The sequence below is a fragment of the Sus scrofa genome, chromosome 9, assembly GCF_054392235.1.
Source record: "Sus scrofa isolate SSC_HxYL_T2T_F1_AM1 chromosome 9, Sscrofa_HxYL_maternal_Yorkshire_Landrace_v2.0, whole genome shotgun sequence".
NCBI lineage: Eukaryota > Metazoa > Chordata > Mammalia > Artiodactyla > Suidae > Sus > Sus scrofa.
Window position 1 is genome coordinate 21,038,159 of NC_139391.1, and position 20,110 is coordinate 21,058,268.

Below are 20,110 nucleotides of genomic sequence, written 5' to 3' on the forward strand. Positions count from 1 at the left end.
GTCTTAATTTTTTTTTTTCTTTAGTGCTGTTTTGATTCCCAGACAATATAACATTTATATCTATCAGACTTTAAAATTTGGTTATAAATCAGAATTTCCTCCCAATTTTCTCTAGGGTTTCATCAGAATGTTTAGCGTGGGATACTTGATCCAGTGCTGCCTCCGAATTCCCTCTGCATTTAGGCATCTGTTTACACAGCCATCCCGGCTACTTTCTCTCTTCTACAATAAAGAAAACTTCCAGCTTGGAGCTTTTCTGGGCTCTTTTGTTAGTATATACAAGGTAAGGCTTTCAGAAAGAAAAGTGGGAAATAAATAACATGGATATTGTTAAAGTGAGACATGGGGGAGTTCCTGTTGGGGTAATGAACCCGACTAATATGTGGGTTTGATCTCTGGCCTTGCTTAGTGGGTTAGGGATCTGGAGTTGCCACGGGCTGTGGTGTAGTTTGCAGACACGGCATGGATCCTGTGTTGCTGCAGCTCTGATTGGACCCCTAGCCTGGAAACTTCCATATGCTATAGGTGCGGCCCTAAAAAGCCAAAAAAAGAAAAAAAGAGAGATCAAGAGATGGCCTTAGCAACTCATTTATCATTTTTTTAAAATGCATTTTTCTCTAGTGTTTGTATCTTATCACCTAATGTACACAGTATATTGGGAACAGAGGTTGGAGATAGTTCTTCTTTTAAAATGCTATTTATTATGCTTGAAAGGATAGATATATTTACTTCTTTCTTCCTATCTTCCTTTTTTTCCTTTTTTCCCTTCCTTCCCTCCCTTTTTCCCTTCTTTTCTTTCTCTCTCTCTCTCTCTCTCTCTCTCTGTCTCTCTCAAAATGTTATGGCCACATTCACGGCATATGGAAGTTCCTGGGCCAGGGATGGACTCCAAGCTGCAGCTGCAATTTTATGCCACAGCTGTGGCAACACCAGATCCTTGAACCCACTGCACTGGACTGAAGATCGAACCTATGCCTCCACAGCGACCCGAGCCGCTGCAGTCAGATTCTTAACCCACTGTACCACCAGTGGGAACTCTAGGATACATTTGCACTTATACATAATACTACCAGATTTTCAAAAATTCATTTTCTTTTTTGCAAATATGTAGTCACTGAAAACATAAGAACTTCCTGATGTCTAACATCAAATGTGATGTTAATATTATACATGGTCTGTTTTTCTTAATCATATTTACTACCTGGTTATTAGTTTCAGCATTTCCATACCCTTCTAGCGTATATCAATCAACCCTCGATAGAACAAGGAAGGATTTTCTCTTGTAACTTATATAACCAATGCCTTATTTTCCATCTTCCACCCGCTCACTTTCTACTGGACTCCCTCAAATAAACCAGCTTCTTCCACCTCTTTCTGTATGTTCCTATAAATGTATCCACGCCAAAGTAAGAACACACCTAAACACACGTGTAGGGATCATCCACAACACGGTACTCGGTAATTTGGCGCAGTAGCCTTTTTTTTTTTTTTAATGGGAATCACTAACATGTAAGTCATGTCACTGACATATTTTATTAAACATCTAGGAGTTCCCGTCGTGGTGCAGTGGTTAACGAATCCGACTAGGAACCATGAGGTTGTGGGTTCGGTCCCTGCCCTTGCTCAGTGGGTTAACGATCCGGCGTTGCCGTGAGCTGTGGTGTAGGTTGCAGACACAGCTTGGATCCCCTCGTTGCTGTGGCTCTGGCGTAGGCTGGCAGCTACAGCTCCGATTAGACCCCTAGCCTGGGAAACTCCATATGCCGCGGGAGCGGCCCAAGAAATAGCAACAACAACAACAACAACAAAAAGACAAAAAAGACAAAAAAAAAACAAACAAAAAAAACAAACCTAAAGTTTAGGTTCTCAATGCAAATGGTAAAATGCGCGTTCACTAAGGTTGACCTGTATGCATGCGTGTGACATGTATCCATGCGCACACACAGAGTTGCTAAAAGAAAATACTGGGAAAAAATGAATTACTGGAATTACTTTGTATAAGATGATTATGTTTCATTTTGTGTAAAAGTTTACTTGTAAATGTAGATGTGGATAAAATGTTTTGAAATGGAAGGGGAAAAGTGACAAACTATAAGCATCACTAATATCTTTGAATATACAAGAGTTAATATTGGCAGTTATGTATTTATATTCACATGCTTTTTCATTTCCTGTGACGTAATGTTTGTATTTAGTCTTAACATAAAATCTTAAATGTTGATTGTAGATTATATCCCACACTTTTAGCCCAGGTTGGTTATTCTCCACTACCCAGCATAGTTTGAGAGCATAGTTTTTTGTTTATTTGTTGTCATCTTTATTGCTATTTATTTGCTTAGGTAATATAAACTAATAGTATTAAACTGAGGAAAATACAACTGGGTCAGAAAATCTCTTATAGAAAATAAGTGTGTTCCAAAGCCCTATGTGATATTTTAAAATTTTCCTAATCTTTTTTCATCTTCATAAGAAGGTAATTAAGAGAAGAACAGACAAACGAATCTTATTTCTTTTGTGTCTTTTTGGTGAACTGACCCTTTTTCCATTTTGTAATGTTCCTCTTTATCGATGGTAGTAATCCTTGCTCTGCAATCTACCATGTGTTGCCATGATCAGATAGTGCCTAGTGCTGTGCATTGTGAAGCCTACATTGTCTAATACTAATGTAACTACTCCAGCTTTCTTTTGAAAGTTCAGCTAGTGACTCATTCATTAAAAATGTTACATGCATTTTTTCCCTAGAACTGAAACAACTGAAGTCATTGTATTTTCTTCCTGATACAGGGTACTAGTTGCTTCCTGCGCTGGGTTAGAAACCTGGATGATGAACTGCATGCCGTTATAGCTGGTAAAACAACGATAAAATGTATACACGTGTGTGTGTGTGTGTGTGTGTGTGTGTGTTTGTATTAGTACATCAGAAAAGTGGTAGGAATGAATCATAAACACTTTTTATTTTCATCTGATTTCTTTGTATCTTCCTTTCTCTATTATAGAATCCCTGTCAAGGCACTAGGATAAACATTTTGTGTTTGTGAAGTTTATATATATATCGGGGCATTCTTGCCCTCTGGTGTTTTGAGTTGGCAATATAACAACTTGGGTATCTGTCCGGCTACAGCCAGAAATTCTAGAGACTATGTCACAAAAGAACATAAAGACTCAAAATATTACATAGGTGACTAATGGAAGTGCAAATACATTTCTTAAAATATTCTGATTTTACCACTGACAAGTAACATATTTTAATAATTTTTTAGGAATGCAAATAATTTTATAAAAATAAAAACTAAACATTTTTTGTCTAAGTTCAGTATTTGTATTAAGCTAAATAAACAATTTTCCAGACATTTATTAGTAATATTCCTACTATTAGTATTCTAGGCCTCCCGCCACCTTGGTTTTCTATTTATAGGGAAGGCAATGGAGAGAAGTGTGATGACAACACTAAACATCATTTGAGCCATTAGGAGAATAGATAAATAAATATTTCCACTTAAAATCAAAAATGATACTAGTAGGGAGTTCCCGTTGTGGTGCAGTGGAAACAAATCTGACCAGTATCTTAGAGGATGAAGGTTTGAGCCCTGGCCTCGCTCAGTGGGTTGAGTATCTGGCGTTGCTGTGAGCTGTGGAGTAGGTTGCAGGTGTGGCTTGGATACTGAGTGCCTGTGGCTGTGGTGTAGGCTGGCAGCTGTAGCTCTGATTCGACCGCTATCCTGGGAACTTCCATGTGCTATGGGTGCGGCCCTAAAAAGAAAAAAAAAAAAAAGAAAAAGAAATGTTATTAGTAGCCTTTAAAAAAAAAAATTTTTTTTTAAATCATTATATTTGGCAAGACCACTGCTGTTTTTAAAAGTTAAATTAAGAATGTAAAGTTTCTTGTGATATATGTATCAGAACTGTGGTTCCTAACTCCGAAGGTCAACTTTTAAATTTAAAAATATGTGATAATAAATAAGAATTTGCCCCCTTTTAATGTCATCGTGCATATTACTGTCCTCGATTTTGTTGTAACAAAAGGCAGTGCTACAAATCAGTTCTTTCTTATTTAAGTGAATTAACATGTCTGAGTGACTTAATAACAAAGAAATACCTTGAGTTCTGATCAGTTTTGCCTTACTTGTTGTTTCAGGATTTTTGGCAGGAATATCAATGATGTTTTATAAAAGCACAACGATTTCCATGTATTTAGCTTCCAAACTGGTGGAGGTAAGTTAACACTTCTCTGCACGTACAGCCAAAGGGTACAGAGCGGCTTTAGCAGCAAATATATATTCTAGGTTCAAATGCAAATTCTAACCTTATGAAAGTATTTATAAAGTTAGTTTCCCTATTTCATGTACCCATTATACATCTTCAACAGTTGACAGCATTTGGCCAGTTTTCTTTCATCTATATTGCTCCAAACCCCCAGGTACCAAATTACCTTAAAGCAGATCCCAGATATCAAATCACTTCATCCGTAAACAACTCAGGAGAAAGAGTTCTTAAAAAATAAAGCTAAAGAATAAAAACTCCTGGGGAGTTCCCGTCGTGGCTCAGTGGTTAACAAATCCGACTAGGAACCATGAGGTTGCGGGTTCGATCCCTGGTGTTGCTCAGTGGGTTCAGGATCCGGTGCTGCCGTGAGCTGTGGTGTAGGTTGACGATGCGGCTGAGATCTGGCATTGCTGTGGCTGTGGTGTAGGCCAGCAGCTACAGCTCGGATTCGACCCCTAGCCTGGGAACCTCCATATGCCGCAGGAGCAGCCCTAGAAAAGGCAAAAAGACAAAAAAAAAAAAAAAAAAGAATTAAAACTCCTTAAAAACAAATACATCAACAATGCCACCAGGGTATAATTAAAATACATATACATTTAAAAAATCTGCTCTTTCTTTAATATTATTCTTATCCAGTTAAAGCTTACAATTTCAATGAGATCTCATTAGTGTCTTTTTAAATCCCTTGTTTTAGTCAAGAGCCAAAGTCTCTCTTTAGTTTATAATAGTTACCCCTTTCTCCTTTTTTTCTTCTTTTTTTCCTTGCCATATGTTTGACAATCTAGGTTATTAGTTCTGTGGAATCGCCCACTTTTGGGATTGTGCTGACTGCATCCTTACCGGTGTGGTGCTAACATGTTTCTTAAACGCATGGATTTTCTATAAACTACTAATTAGATCTAGTGACTTCAGCAAGTTCAGGTTCAGTTTCTTTAAGGGGGGTGATGGTGGTAGAAACAAAACTTCACCTTTACTGTGTGTGTGAATTCCTGTTCCATCACATTAGGAAACACAGAAATGTCTGCTTGCCTCCCTTTTTGTGATGCTGAGCGGGACTGGTGTGTGGGCTCAGTGTTGAAAGAGCCAACATGAGCGTCCCCGTTAGTCTTTTACCTAGTTGTTTTAGCAGCCGTTAATAATCACTACCAGGGTTTATTATTTCATTGAGGTTTGCAAAATGATCATAATCTAATATTACTGCTTCTCCATTTATTAGTGGAAATTCTAAAAATAACTTACCCTTTTCAGCTGTCTGGTTACTCTGAAATAGTCTGTTCACAAAGTCATAATAAACTGCTTGATTACTTTTCCTTTATTAGTATTTGCAGTGAGTTCATCCCTAGCATCCTGCAAATTTGACCTCTAAGTCTTTATTTTCAAGTTATTATGAAGATTTGGAGTTTTACATATTTGGCTTTTTTCAACCCATTGCAGTCATTATATTCACATTGCCCCATCTTATAAGAGCCTCTTCAAGTTGACTTTTTTGTTGTTTCGTTTTTTTTGGTTTTTTGGTTTTTTTTCTGTAAGAACCTATGGAGGTTCCCAGGCTAGGGGTCTAAACAGAGCTGCAGCCGCCAGCCTACACCACAGCCACAGCAATACCAGATCCAAGCTGCGTCTGCGATTTACACCACAGCTCATGGCAACGACGGATCCTTAACCCACTGAGCGAGGCCAAGGACTGAACCTGTGCCCTCATGGATGCCAGATTTGTTTCCACTGAGCCACGACAGGAACTCCTTGTTGGGTTTTGTTTGTTTGTTTTGACATAACGCCAGTGTCGTAGTGCCAGTGTTTGATAGCTTCCTTGCTTTGTGATAAAACAAGATGTTCCAGGCTCACCTGGGATGTTTCCTGCTCTGGACATGGAATCACTCTTTTCTCTGATGGCCTTGAGTTTCTTTTAGTGAGAAATATAGTTAGAAAACTTTATCTTGGTGCTGGAGGTTTTTTGCTCCCAGGCTAGTCATTGTTTCTTGGTCTTTCCAATGCATCGTATTTTTTTTCTCCTTTCTTTTTAGAGAAAGAGAAAATATTGCATATTGATACTTCCGATTCACTGCTAAGGTTTTAAAAATTTTTATAAATTTATTGAAAATCTGTGTCCCTAAAGACATTAAGGAAATTACATATTTGGTTTATCCAAATAAGAGAGAGAGGAGCAAGGGAGGAGAACTTTTTTTTCCTCAGGGCCTTTGGAAGCCACTAGAGAGCTTTAAGCATGGAAGAGACATAATTTAATTCATATTTTAAGGAAAACATCTGGCTTATTTATATAGAGAATGGATTAGAGGCAAGCCTGGATTCTGAGAGAGAACAGTCTCAGGCAGGAAATGGTGGCTTGTGTCAGGATAACAGCAATAGAGATGGAGAGATGTACACAGATTTGGTGTGTGTTGAGGGGATAGAGTTGACAGGACTTGCTAATAGGAAAAGGGGAGTGAGAGAAAGAAAATTTTTTTTAGCCAGCAAAAAAATATATTCTTTGACATAGGGGCAATCCAAAATTGAGATCTGGTTTGTAAAAGTTTTCTCTGAATGACTAGAGTGTTTTAGGACAAGCAGTGGTCTTGGTGTATTTCTTGTATCAACAGGCTGATATCTGATCTTGGCAAAAGAAACTGGTATATACAGTGCGCAGGTCATAACTCTTAAAAACACAGGAAATCAGGACTAAGCTTACCATGTCCTTTTTGGAATTATTGACTATAATATAATAGGCATTTTCCCAGTAATTGAAGTTAATTTTATATTAAAATGCTGTATTACTATATAATGAATATTATAAGTAAAAATCACCTGTATAGACAATTTATTAAAGCATCAGGTCATGACAAGTGGAAAATTGAAAAAGTGGTTCTTCACTGCAGATGGCTTGAGAAATACTACTCAATGTAGTCATCTCTGAAATTCTCTTTGGTCCTTTGTCCTAGTTGCTCCCTCCTGTGGGGAGCCTGTACACACACACATACATACATGTATGTATGTGTGTATGTAAAAACGTGATAAATGTAGATATACATACATCCACGTATGATGATCTACACATTTAATCTGCACAGATATCTTACAGCCTTACTAGAATGCATTAGTTATTTCTGCTGTGCACTAACCGTGTTTTATTCATTTTAAATCCCTCATTTCCAGCATAGTGCCCAGCATTTAGCTAATGCCATTACGTGCTGAATGAATGAATAGATCTAACAGAGAAGGGAGGACTTGGGCATTGTAGAAAAAGCAATGAGGAATGACATGAAAGAGGTAGAACTAAAGTGCTGTTGAAGTTCACAGCAAAGTAGTATTATGGCATCTGGGGTTTGGGGTGAGGGAAGGAGAGAAAGGGAAGGGCCGGCACTTAACACCATCAGGGATGGTGCAGCCCGTGATTTGAGCTCTGAAAGGAGTGTAGAAAAGAAATTCTTGTAGCTAGGGAACATGTTGCTCCACTTTGTTGTTAATGCTGTTTAAAGTTGTTTCCTTGAAGTCTTGTATTATGCTTGTTTTGCAGACAATGTATTTCAAAGGCATTGAAGCAGGAAAGGTTCCCTATTTTCCCCATGCAGACACTATCATCTATTCCATCTCTACAGCAATTTGCTTCCAGGCAGTAAGTATAGCCTTTTGAAATGAGAAACAGAATTATTTTCTGTTTCTAATGTACATTAAACCAGTGGGGGGAAAATAAAGGTCTGGTAACATTTCAGTGTATTATATTTTACACTTTTTTGGTTGTTTTAGCAAGATCCGCTTGTAAGTTTCAAATCATTAAACATGTTAACTTAGTGGGCCAGGTCATGTTTTGTAAGTACAACAAAATTTAGGTTTAAATAGAGTACAATTTTTATAGGTAAATTACCACTCTGGTACCTTGGCTCGAATGCCCTACTTTAACTATAATTCTTCTAGGAAAAAGATACCATGGGCATAAATAAGAATAATTGCATTTCCCCAGTATTACTCGGGCAGTGAGGATAGGGGTAGAATCTAGTGTAGTAGAAGTGTTGCTCCACCTCTTGAAGTTCTGTCGTCATCTTTATTGATGTTAATGGGTTTAGGGCAGTTATAAAGTTTTGGGGACAGCTTTTATTTGCACTTACAGTAAAGCTGCCAAGTTGGTAAACTTCTTATAACTAGGGAAGTGCCAACTATCTGGATGGGTATTTAACAAATGCTTCCTAATAATAATGACTATTAACTCAATCATTATTTCATGAGCAATACCCCTATTTAAAGGCAAACTTACAAAGATTCTTGAGCGGTATCACCTTATACCTGAATGCATATTTTTGTTACTACCGTCATCACTGTCATTTTTGAAGTACAATAGAGATAAAAATAGAGATAAAAGTATTTTGTTGCCTAAGACTGCTATAATATTTGCTATTTACTGAAAGAAATCTCAAATCAAATACTCTAATCTTAGGCTGTCATGGAAGTTCAGAACTTGCGACCGTCTTACTGGAAGTTTCTTTTAAGGCTCACCAAGGGCAAGTAAGTGACTGACATGTTTAACTGGTCACAGAAAAAAAGCAATTTCCATAAAAAAGATTTTGAATCTTTTTGTCTATGTTAGGGCATGGTCTTTCAGTGGTAAAGTAGGTATCTAGATACAAATTCAGTATGACCTAATATTTAATGACAATAACATGAGACATTTTTATCATAAACATTATTTTGACTATTCTTATCTCTATCTTATTTTAGATATTTTAAGTGTTCTAGATTAATATATTGATTTGCAAACTGCTACTTTGTTACTACATAACAAACTTAAATCTCAATTTTTTAAGTCTTTTATCTCTTCTTTTTTCATTAAAAATATTAAACAGATTCATTGCAAATCATGCCTAAACAACTGGCTGATTTCCACTTTGGAAAAATAATCATACTCTCTTGCCTGCTTTTTAAAGCATATTTTTCTTTGTCTTTGCTGTCATGTTGTTTTTATTATTATTGTTGTCAGCATTTCCTGACATTAATTTTTTGAGAGGCAGCTTGACCTGTTGAAAACACCATAAGCTCTGGAGTTGAACGGACCTAGGTTTGACTCCAGCTCTGATACCTTGAGCCGTGTTACTGGTTGGGAAAGTTGTTTTTCCTCATGAGCCTCAAGTTGCTTTCTCTCTACAATGAAACAATAATACATATTTTTGTATGGTGGTGGGAAAATGGAGGTATCTGTAGCAGCTCTTAGTAGGCACTCAGTAAACAGCAGCTGCCATTAATATTCCTGTCATTAATAGTAATAAGAGCAGACAGTTGTATAGCGCTTGCTTTGGTCCCAGAAGTGGTTTTAAGATACGCGCATACACACAACAAAACACATGTTTACATACATGTATGTTTAATCCTTAAACTAGCTCTGTGAGATAGGTACATTCAATTCCGGTCTTTACATGTGAGGAAACCGAGATGTACAGAGGTTAGACACTTGGCAGCATCACAGAGCTAGTCAAGGATGGAGCTAGGAGGTGAGCTGGGCAGTTGGGCTGCAGAACTCTTCCTCTTAGCCATGACACTGTGTGTATCCTTCATGTTATTATTTGATCATGTATTTCTTTGTCAAGTATTTTTTTCTTCACATCAATGAGTTCAACCAGTTAATTATTTTGGAAGGGAACTTACTTTGGAAAGGAACTAAAAGCTACATTTATTGGCTCTAGGAATAATGATATTGGCCAATGACTCAAAACAAATTTCACCCTGGTATCTTCCCTTGAGAAGTGCTTATGATCAGGCACCGAGACACAGAAGGTCCATCATGCACATTAGCTAAATGTGGGTCTTTTTTAAAAAAATTTTTTATCTCGGTAATGGATAAAATGAAGATGTGTTTTTTACTCTTCTGTATCTATTAGAAATTTGAAACCCTATGGAGTTCCCATCGTGGCTCAGCAGTTAACAAATCTGGCTGGTATCCATAAGGACACGGGTTCGATCCCTGGCCTTGTTGGGGATCCAGCGTTGCCGTGAGCTGTGATGTGGACCAGCAGCTACAGCTCTAATATGGCCCTAGCCTGGGAACCTCCATATGCCATGGATTTGGCCCTAAAAAGCAAAAAGAAAGAAGAAATTTGAAACTCTGTATGCGCTTTCCCACCAGTCATTAAATATGTGCACATTTGGATCTCTTTTCTGTTGATCGTAAGACATTAAAATTTCAATTATGAGAAAAGTTACATTTAATTCTTTGGTTTCACTGGGAAATGTTAGCTCATTGTTTGTTTATTTAGTGCCCTGTGATTTTGTTCATCAGAAAAATCATGATGAACCTATTTTCTATTTGACACAGTCCAGTGGAAAAATGTTAGAGGGATTCGAAATAGTGATAGGAATCTATGGAGTTTCAGGTTATCATCTCTTTCAAGAAAATGTGGGGCAGTGGCTCTTAAGGAAGAGCATCAGAGTGGCTTCTGAATCTCCCACTGTGCCTTTTGCCATGTCAGCCTTTTCTTCCTCCCACCCCATGAAAGGTAATTTGAATAGAGTGAATCATCTTCTTTTATAAACGTCATTAACTACTTGTTCCCTGTGTCCTCTGTTTTACAGGTTTAATGTCATGAACCGAAAAGTCCTTGATGTTTTTGGTACTGGTGCCTCTAAACACTTTCAGGACTTCATCCCTAGGTTGGACCCAAGATATACAACTGTAACGCCAGAATTGCCCATCGAGTTTTCTTGAAGATGGCTAATTTCATAATGTGACTTCATGTTTCATTATTTTGTCCTGGAGAGTTAAATATGTTGAACACAAAGAATGGGGCCTGAGCTTGAACTTCAGTGTTATTTCAATGAAAGATCCTCTTTTTGTGTTTGTTTTTCTTACCAATCAGAAATACAGAAGCTTTTTAGGCAGGTGTTGCTTAATAATTAAGCTCCCTCTCTAGCCAGAATCTTATTCTGGATCACTGTAGTTGTTGACATTGTGATATATTATTGATTAAATTATGTCCACAAGCAATATTAAAGAATCTATGTAGAAATGTAGTAACAAATAAGAGTATAGTTAAAATTACTTTAACAGATGTTTTTGTTCATTCCAATATCATTCTTGGTTAAAACTAAGAATATGTCTACGTTTTAGGATACAAAGGATCACGGGTACATGGATTTGGTCAGCATTTTTTTTTTTTTTTTTTTGGACTTTTGAGTTGGTAACTATGGTAGTGAAATGTTATGAGGCAAACTCTTCACAAACAATGCTGCTTTTGTATAGAGCAATTTAATCAGAGAGAGTGGCTATTCTTACTTCAGGGATGCAAAGACGGGTCTCGTACTGTTTGGATAAATGCCGTGCTGTTTGTGCTCTTCTTCCCCTGACACCTTCATCTCTTTCCATGATCAGGTGGGCTCTGTGGCAGCCCAGTGAACCTATGTATTAATGGCAGGTTAGGAGCAAATGGAAATTGACTTGTCTGATACAACTGAAATGTATGTTTTAATCTTTTACCGAAGCATTGCACTTGAATATTTAAATGCAAATGAAGTTACTTTTAAATTTCCTGTAGGTTTGTTATGTTTGTTTTCATTTCTAAGGACTCAATTCTTCAGAGCTAAGTCTATATGCCATGGTTGATTTCGAAGGGATCAAATCCTATGGAACAAAAGTATTTGGGCAAGTTGGGCTGTTTGTTCCCCTAGCTGTTTTACCTCTGCAGATGTTTGATGACTAAAAGCATTATAAAAATGCAGCGGTTGTTCCCAAGTCCATTTCTTCACCAAGTGGATGCAGGTTCTCTAGCCACTTTTCAAAAAATCATTGTCACCATTTTCACTCCTGTTAAAGAAATGACAAAGTAGAGTGACTGCTGCTGATGAGCTGGTTCAGGATGGCTTTGATGGAAATATGATCACTCTTTAGAGTGTTTCAGGGACAAGTTATTCTTTTCTAAGTTAATACAAGGCTTAAGTGGTAAGTGGTTGCGATGTCTACAGTTAATGTAACATATAGGGATAACGGTATATTTTTTTAATATAATTTTTTTGCTGAAAAGTTTTTGGCTACTGTAAATTAATTATGTGATAGAACTTGTGTTGCAACAAGATTATAACCCAGACTCTTAAAAATGCTTAATCGTCCATATTCGGTTTCGTCCAGCCTTGTGTCCTTCTGTTTACATGTAATCCTAACCTTGGTTGTTCTGGCAGACTGAAACTCGGCAAAAAGGCAGACTCTGGTGCCATGGTAACAGAGAGAGCCACTTTAATCAGGCCAGAGTTTTGCATTGTGATTACCTTTTTCGGATGGATTTGTCTATTAGGCAATACTGTTAAAGGACTGTTGTGGCTCCAGACTCCCAAACTGATAAATAAATTAAGTTTTACGTTTTTATTCACTGGAATCAAAAGGATGATTGGTACTGTGTTTACTTTTAAAAATGAAGTATTACAACAGTGAAGGAAGCACTGCTACTTGCATCTCATTTCCTCTATTCAGAAATTATAATATTTTTCCTGTCAGATTAAATGGAAAACTTTTTAATCCATAAGTTACTATTTTCATTCACATCAAAAGACTATGAAATTGAAAGACAAATGCTACTAAATATGATGAGATTGTTTAGTAAAATTTTACTGGTCAAAAGGTGAATTTCTATGATTTATCTTTTTAAAATATATTTACAACCATCTTTTATTTTACAAAAAATGTAAAATGAAATAACCATCATGCAACAGAGTACAATACAGAATGTATAGTTAGGATGAACAGTGAACTAATTTGCAGTGGTGAATAGAGATGTACAATGGATTTCCTTGGGACAGTCTGCAAAGGATAGTTGTTGAAGCAAACACAAATTGTGTTTATATTCCTGAAGACAATCAGAATGAATGTCTTTCTCCCACTAACTAACCAGGTATTAATTGACACCTTGGCACCAGAAATAAAGTCAAATAGATATCTCCATTCCAAAATACGCTTTTCTTTTTGGTCCATTTATATGCTGAAGACATCCTGTCTATGGTAAGTTTCCTTCCACTAGACCTGATTGCATTAAACACTTAATATGCCCCCTTAGTATTTTCTATATCTTCATGTAGACCAAAAAATAGTGCATTGAGGTGGTTAATAGAATTATGGTTGTTTCCTGTATTAAAATAAAATCCTAGAGGAGTTAGTTCCAACCAAATACAGACTGAAGTTGCAGGGTAAAAAATGGTCTCAAATCTATTAGATTCTTTCCCATTAAATAGTTTAGTCTATTTTATTATACATTTCTGAGATAAATCCATTGGTTCTCCGTTGTCTTTAAAATAAATTCTCTGGTTCCTTCTGTAACTTTTCTCTTGATCTATAAGCATTGTCTTCTCTCAGTTGATACCTAGTTTATTTTTTGCTTTTATTTCTTTTTAGTCGGTGGTTATTTGGTTTAGAATTTTACCTTTTTACTCTTTGCTCTCAGATTTTATCATTTACTGTCTTCAAGAACAAACATGTCTTTTGTGACGAAATGCAGACTGGTCACCTGTCACACAGTACGTTCTTATTGAGTATTCATCTCCTTGTGAGTTTTGTCTGGGCTAATGGGATTGAGTTGTTAATGCCGACAAAAATGTTTCCACTTGTGTCTGATCACATCCCTGAGCTTTGGAGTCCTCTGACAATGCCTTGTTAAGGAGAATCAATTCCTTCACCCCAAGGAGCTTCGTCCACTTGCTGTGGCACATCCTCCTCTCACTGGCAGGGCCACAGGGGACATGCCCCCTGGGAGCGGTGGGCCTGGTGTTCTTGCTGCCTTTGAATCAAAGTCACCAAGCCCTAAGAGTCCTTGAGGTCTCCCTGTGATTTGGTTTTATTTGCATGTGTCGAAAGCAGTTGGGCAGAGCAACACGGTCATTCTTCCGTGGATGTGTTTTCGCTCCACAGAGAGGCAAGTGTTGGCTTCTGAACGGTGACCTTGCTAAGATGTCTGCTAACCTTTCTCTCCCCAGCACCTTGACCTGCTGCTCCTTGTCTCTTGGGCGCTCATTTGCAGATGGACAGTCTAGGTAACTGAAAATGAGTCACCGAGCGAACGCTAAGAAAGAAGTATTTTCTGCAGGGCTGGGCGGAGGAGGCGATGAGTGCAAAGCAGGCAGGCTGCATCCTCGCAGGGGCACAGCCCTGTGCCTCCCTCCTAACCGCGGCTGGCGGGGCTTCATGTGCGCCCGCCCTTCGTGTGGCGTCAGCAAGGCCCGGCGCGTGAGGGCCTGCGGTGGCCCTGAGGAGACCGGGGCCGCGGCTCCTGGGGCTCAGGGGGCTTCCCCTGCCTGGATACCACGACCTCAGGGTTAAGGCTGTTTCCTGTCTCAAGCTGTAGCCTCAGTCACTTTGTAAAATCTCCACAGGAGGGAAAAGGGTAACCGCAGAGGGAGGAAGGCTGACGTCGAGGTGTCTCCTCTGGAAGCAGAGGACGGCCGAGGCCTAGCCCCGATGGAGCCACTGTCGCAGAACTGCAGCAGGACGCTGTGGAGCCTGAAGCTTCCGGCCGTGATGAAGAGAGTGAGTGCTCTTTTACATCCAGAGGACAGCGAGTGCCGCTCGTGTGTGTTGGGGGGGTCGGGGTGGGGGCCCCGGTGAGCAGCAGCTTGATGTGGGATCTCCGTTTCCAAGCCAGGGATGGAACCGAGGCTGCAGGGGTACCAGGAATAACGTTTCACCGGAGGACAGAATTGCTGTCTGGTAACTGATTTCTTGCTTTTTGATGCGGTCTCTTCCCCGCCCGACGCCTCTGTCGCAGCTCTCTCCTGTCTCCTCGTTCCTGGCCTTGGCATCCTAAGTCTGGCCTCGTGCCTCTTGCCTTTCTTCTGCTGGCTGGTGTCACATTCCAACTGTGCGCCTTGAATGCGGGCGCGTCTTTGCTCCCTTGGTTGACAGGGGTCAGGCGGGGGCTCTTGAAGGATGTGCAAATGCAGGAAACATCTCCAGGGACGGTGACTTTGATAGAGCCCTGCATTTCTAAGGCAGGAAGGTATGGAGAACAGCTGCACAGGTGTGGAAAGAGACGCTCCTCTGAAGGCCGGGCCTTTAAATCCAGGACAGCCGGACTCTTCTCAGCAACCCCCTGACCTCACCTGACCTTTGCTGTGGCTACACAGACGGGGCGAGAACTCACTTCCTATTTCCTATCGCTTTCTCCATTTTCTTCCCACCATTCCCTCCTTCAAGTGTGTCCTAAAGGAAATAATGCACTGGGCTTCTGTTCTTTCTTTCCTTTTTTTTTCCTCTTTTCATCAAACAGTATGACTGGTAAAAAATTCCATGTCATATAGACATGTTTCTTCCTTGTAGCTGCTGCTTAGTAATCACTAACATGAAACCGTTTACTCCACCATTTTCCTTCTAGGTTTTCCCATTTTCCATGATTATCAACAGTGTTCCAAACATCCTCTCCTCTGCCCTCCCTCTGTACATTCAGTGGTTTCTCTGAGTAGAGGTGGAGATTCAGTTTGGGGCAGGAAATGGGGAGGTAACTGACATGGACTATACAGAACTTTGGTTCAGCAAAGCCACTCAACAAAGATTTATTGGGCGCCCACTAACTTCAAGATGCTATTCAAGGTACCAGGGTTACAGCAAAGGAATAACAGCGAGAACTCCCTTAACACTGGGGCTGTAAGCCTTTGGTCTGTGCAGACCTGAAAATCCCAGCAATACTCTCTCTCTCTCTCTCTCTCTCACACACACACACACACACACACACACACATCTGGTCCACAAGAAAGGTCTCAGGCCAGGTGTAATCTGTAATTTTTTATCTGGCTCATAAGCCACTGCAGTTTGCCTGTTCCATTTTTAGTTCAGTTTGGCGTGTGCTGCCCATGCCCCCTCGGGTCTGCATCCCCACCAAAGCATGACATTCTGATTGTGTCAGCAAACCTCGGGCTGCAGGTTTCCTGGTCTTAGCACACAACATACCCGTCTCAGCCTCCTTCGGTGATGGGGGTGCCAGGCTTCCACAGGTGGACCTGTGGACCTGTACTGGCTGAAGTCACCCAGGAATTTTACTTGCCGCTGTCCTTTCATTTGGGGTCAGGTCGTTTCTGAGGCCTGTTTCCTCGATATCTATTAAACTTTTGTCAGTCATCAATTAACTTCCTTTCTCTTGGCATGCGGAAGTTTCAGGGCCAGGGCTTGAACCTGTGCCATAGCAGTGACCCAAGCCACAGCTGTGACAATGCTGGATCCTAACCCGCTGTGTTACCAGGGAACTCCATCAATTAAACCCTTAAGTGAATTTTCTTTTCAGGTTATTTTGGTCCTACAAGAGGACCCTGCGGCTGTAGAGTGGGATTAATGCCAAAGGCCCAAAAAGGTGCAAAGCAGGAAATGACCCTGTCCTTGGTCGGTCGTTATGGGTTGGATGCCAAAGGGGGGGCATGAGACATGATTCAAGTCTTACCTCTTCGCTCCTGTTTCCGTCTTTACTTTCTCAAGCCTGTGCTTTCCTGCCACATCTTTGCCGTTAATTTCTTCAGTTTGGGTTCTGCAGGGGAAGAAATGAAGTATTTATTTTCCTCTTTGTTTCAGGGAAGGTTGAAAGTGAGACTTGTAAGAGCCTAAAGGAATGTCGTAAGGAAAAGAGGTGGCTTCGCTTGGTTTTTCTCCCCTCAGAAGTGAGTCAGGGGCCGTTCATTCAAAGTGGGAGTGTTTAGAGTCATGTCTCAGTGGCATGTGTGACAGGTGTACCCTACCAGACTTGGCATAGTGAAGAGGCACAGTCTGTGAAGTGGGGGGAAAGGCTTTTTTTTTTCCTCTCAGAATTATTAAAGTAGGTGCCATTTCCATGGCATTATTTTAAATATAAACCTGACCGGAGGCCAGTGGTCAAACTAGGTATTGACTAGGTATTGGCTTCATCAAAATACTCAAGAGTTTGTGGCATGAATGATCGAATGGCCTTGTGATGCTTAAGAAAGGCAGCAGTTATTTCCTTACTAAGATGGAAATGTATTTAAGTGTATTAAGAGAGGTTTTGTATGAACAACTTCTTCCCTTTGAAATTTAATTTGTAATATAGATAAAACCTGCAAAAACTACAGGAAGCAATTCAGTTGGATCTAAATCTGAGCCTGCAGTTTTTGGAAGCCTGTCATTCTCAGGAATAGCAGTAAGGCTCTCTTAACAAATCTACAAAACTGGAGGTATAATCAAATCATCTAGGTTTTTTTTTTTTTTTTAAATTAGAACTCTTGTTCATTAGAATTTAAAGTTCAAAAAGGGGATTACAATTATTAAAGCAGCAATATGCCCAGCCCAAGGGGATGGATCATGATTTTTCTAGGCCTTTCATGTTACTCCTCCTCATCCAGATGTTTTTCCAGCCTTTCCTCTGAAGATGGTCATGTGACCCAGTTTGGGCCAATAACATGTCATGGAAAGTCTGGGAAACTCTCAGGAATTTCCCCCCCCCCCTGATTAAAGGGAAGCTCTTTTCAACTCCTTTTTTTCCTTTTTTTTTTTTTTTTTTTTCCTCCCCTGTTCCTAACACTAGTTAATGGGATCTGGATCTATGGCAACGATCTTGCACACGTGAGGTGAAAAGTACAAAGATGAACACCCACCATGTTAAAGAAATCAGAGCAGAAAAATGGAAGGAACCTGTCTCCCAGATGATGTTCTTGAGCCACTGAATCACTGCCAGTAACCATATTCCTCTGAGCATTTTGAGCAAACAAACCTTGATCGCTTGTGGCTCTATTAGTCAAGGATCCTGTTACTTTCAGCTAAAAACGTTTCTAGTTGACACACTCCAATCCTATCCAGATCAGGCCGCAGATCCATTTTCCAGGTATGCCTCCCTCTCTTGATTTAGAATGTTTTCTTTTCCTCCCCTGCGCCACTTCTGCATGTATCCTGAAATATTCAGTCACCTCCTCTTTGAAGGTTTTGCTGATCTTTCATCTGTCTTTCTGAAGCACATTGCTAACACCTCCCGTAAAGCATGTTCCATTTTTGCGTGGCCATGTACTCACCTGCTGCTTCTGTAGATTCTGGTATCCGCTGGAAGGGCAAAGGCCACAGCTCATTCCCCATCTCCTGCCTAAATTGGGCCTTTACATATAAGGGAGTTGAGGGGAGGAGTTAGGGTGGGAGGTGGCGTTCTCACAACTGCCTGTTGAATATATGCTAAGACTGAGGAGTCTGCAGATTAAAAAGCCACCCTTAGCCCTCCCTGTAAACATCTGGAAAGTATTATCCTTACAAATGATTTTGTAAATACTCCAGGAAATTGGCTTCTACTACCATTCCAGCAGCTAGTGGAGCCAGTTTGGCTTCAGGTCTTAGAGAAATGATTTGTCATCTGTTTCATTTGTTCGCTTTTTCCTGACAGAGCTGGAATTCTGGATTGTTCCCCACTTAAAAAGCTGCCGAAGCCAAACCAGAAGTAGACAGGGCAGGATGTGTGGCCCTTCCTTCCCACTCATTTCACAGGGTAAAAATTCACAGGCAGTTTTCCTAGAATTACATTTTGTGACTGGATTTTCAATAGCATATTATGATTTTTTTTTTCCCCTATAAGAGAGAGGATCTTATATATTTGAGAGGGAAAAGCTTGGAATTACCTTTATCAGTACAGGCAGAGCCCTTACAAATGGCTCCTTCTGATATTCATTTTTAGGAGGAAAAGAGGGAAATTAAAATGTATGAGATGCCTCTGGTATATCATAGATTGTTTACATCTCATTCAAACCCTACAGCCTGATAATAGATATTATTCTGTTTTACTGGTGAAAGAACTGGTAATTTTCCCAAGGTGGCAATACTGGCAGTGGAGCTCAGACCTTCAGTAGTTGGAAGTTTAAATTTTGTTTTTCTCAGAACATAGCAATTCTTCCCAAGGAGTGGCATCTTCACTCCCTTCTGTTAAAGATAATCATAATATTGTAATAAAAACTTTGCCTCCAAAAGTGGTTTTGACATTTACTTTGAGCTCACATAGAAGACTAGGAACTGGAATTATCCTCTCACTTGAAAAGGCTAAAAAATCTGCTACTGTCTGTAAAAACAACAGTTTTCAGATGCTGACATGAAGCAGTGCAGAGCACTGATCCTTGAGAACAGGAAAGCAAGTGCAATGAGTCCTTTGATTGCCCCAGCTCATGTCTGGAGAGGGCTTCCAGGTTGCAGCCCAGGGAGGGAGCAGCACAGCAGAGCCCAGAGGTCTCCCTGGGTTGAGGAAACAGACCTGGGAGTCCAGAGAGGCCAAAGCAGGTGAAGCTCAGAGGGCAGCATACAAGAGAGGACCAAGCTGCACACAGGGCATAGAGATCTAGAGAGGGTCCCCTCGAGACTTCTGTTTGCATGGGAGGAAGTTACTGAGGTTGGAAAAAGAACCACCTGAAAGGAACAGAGGGAATAATCACTGAGGTTACACAAAGCCATGAATACTTTGTGTTCCTGCTGGCCAGAGTAGAAAACCAACCTCAAAGGGCCCTGGATAGGAGATTCAGAAAAGTATTGCTTCTGTAGGAGAGTGAAATTAACCAGTGAACTAAAGGCTGCAAAGTATTGGTTACTATGTAACTGTCTCCTAGAGCAAAGTACAAGAACACAGGGACACAGATATTTTGAGTATGCAACAAGGTAAAATTTAAAACCTTTGGCATCCAATAAAAAAAAATTGTCAGGCATGCAAAAAGGCAGAAAAATACCATCCATATAGAAGGGGGGAAGATCCAGAAATAACACAAATAATAGAATTATTATTTGTATAAAGGGAAATTATAATTATATGCCATATAATCAAGAAGGTAGTTGTCCAGAAGTAGACGCAAGGTTGAGCATGTTAATATATATATAAAGGACCAGAAAAATTACCTTGTAAGAGATGAAAATACAATGTCTAAGATTTAAAACAAAAAC

At 39.8% G+C, this 20,110-nt stretch overlaps 2 protein-coding genes across 15 annotated transcripts in view; one reads left to right on the forward strand and one right to left on the reverse strand.

Annotated features, from left to right (window-relative positions):
- The window catches only part of TMEM135 (transmembrane protein 135), a 280,594-nt gene extending 267,744 nt beyond the window's left edge, over positions 1-12,850 (forward strand). For 12 of the 14 annotated variants that reach the window (XM_084975603.1, XM_084975602.1, XM_084975598.1 and 9 more), the window contains 6 exons: positions 116-283; positions 2,785-2,848; positions 4,136-4,212; positions 7,775-7,873; positions 8,690-8,757; positions 10,816-12,614. In XM_084975603.1, the coding sequence (XP_084831729.1) occupies positions 116-283; positions 2,785-2,848; positions 4,136-4,212; positions 7,775-7,873; positions 8,690-8,757; positions 10,816-10,948 (609 nt within the window). In that variant the 3' untranslated portion in view covers positions 10,949-12,614. Of the gene's footprint in view, positions 1-115; positions 284-2,784; positions 2,849-4,135; positions 4,213-7,774; positions 7,874-8,689; positions 8,758-10,815 lie in introns of all 14 variants that reach the window. The other 2 variants (XM_084975596.1, XM_084975600.1) reach the window with 1 other exon arrangement.
- On the reverse strand, positions 12,815-18,267 carry LOC110255411 (uncharacterized). Its single transcript, XM_021062619.2, has 3 exons — positions 18,220-18,267; positions 16,647-16,730; positions 12,815-15,202 (listed from the first exon to the last, which is right to left on the reverse strand). Exon 3 carries the CDS (start codon positions 15,016-15,018, stop codon positions 14,554-14,556), a length of 465 nt encoding a protein of 154 aa, XP_020918278.2. The 5' UTR covers positions 15,019-15,202; positions 16,647-16,730; positions 18,220-18,267; the 3' UTR covers positions 12,815-14,553.
- Between the last annotated feature and the right edge of the window lie 1,843 nt (positions 18,268-20,110).

Bases quoted from the DNA above. Each gene is read 5' to 3' on its own strand.
- LOC110255411 (XM_021062619.2), bottom strand. From the start codon at position 15,018: ATGCCAAGGCCAGGAACGAGGAGACAGGAGAGAGCTGCGACAGAGGCG.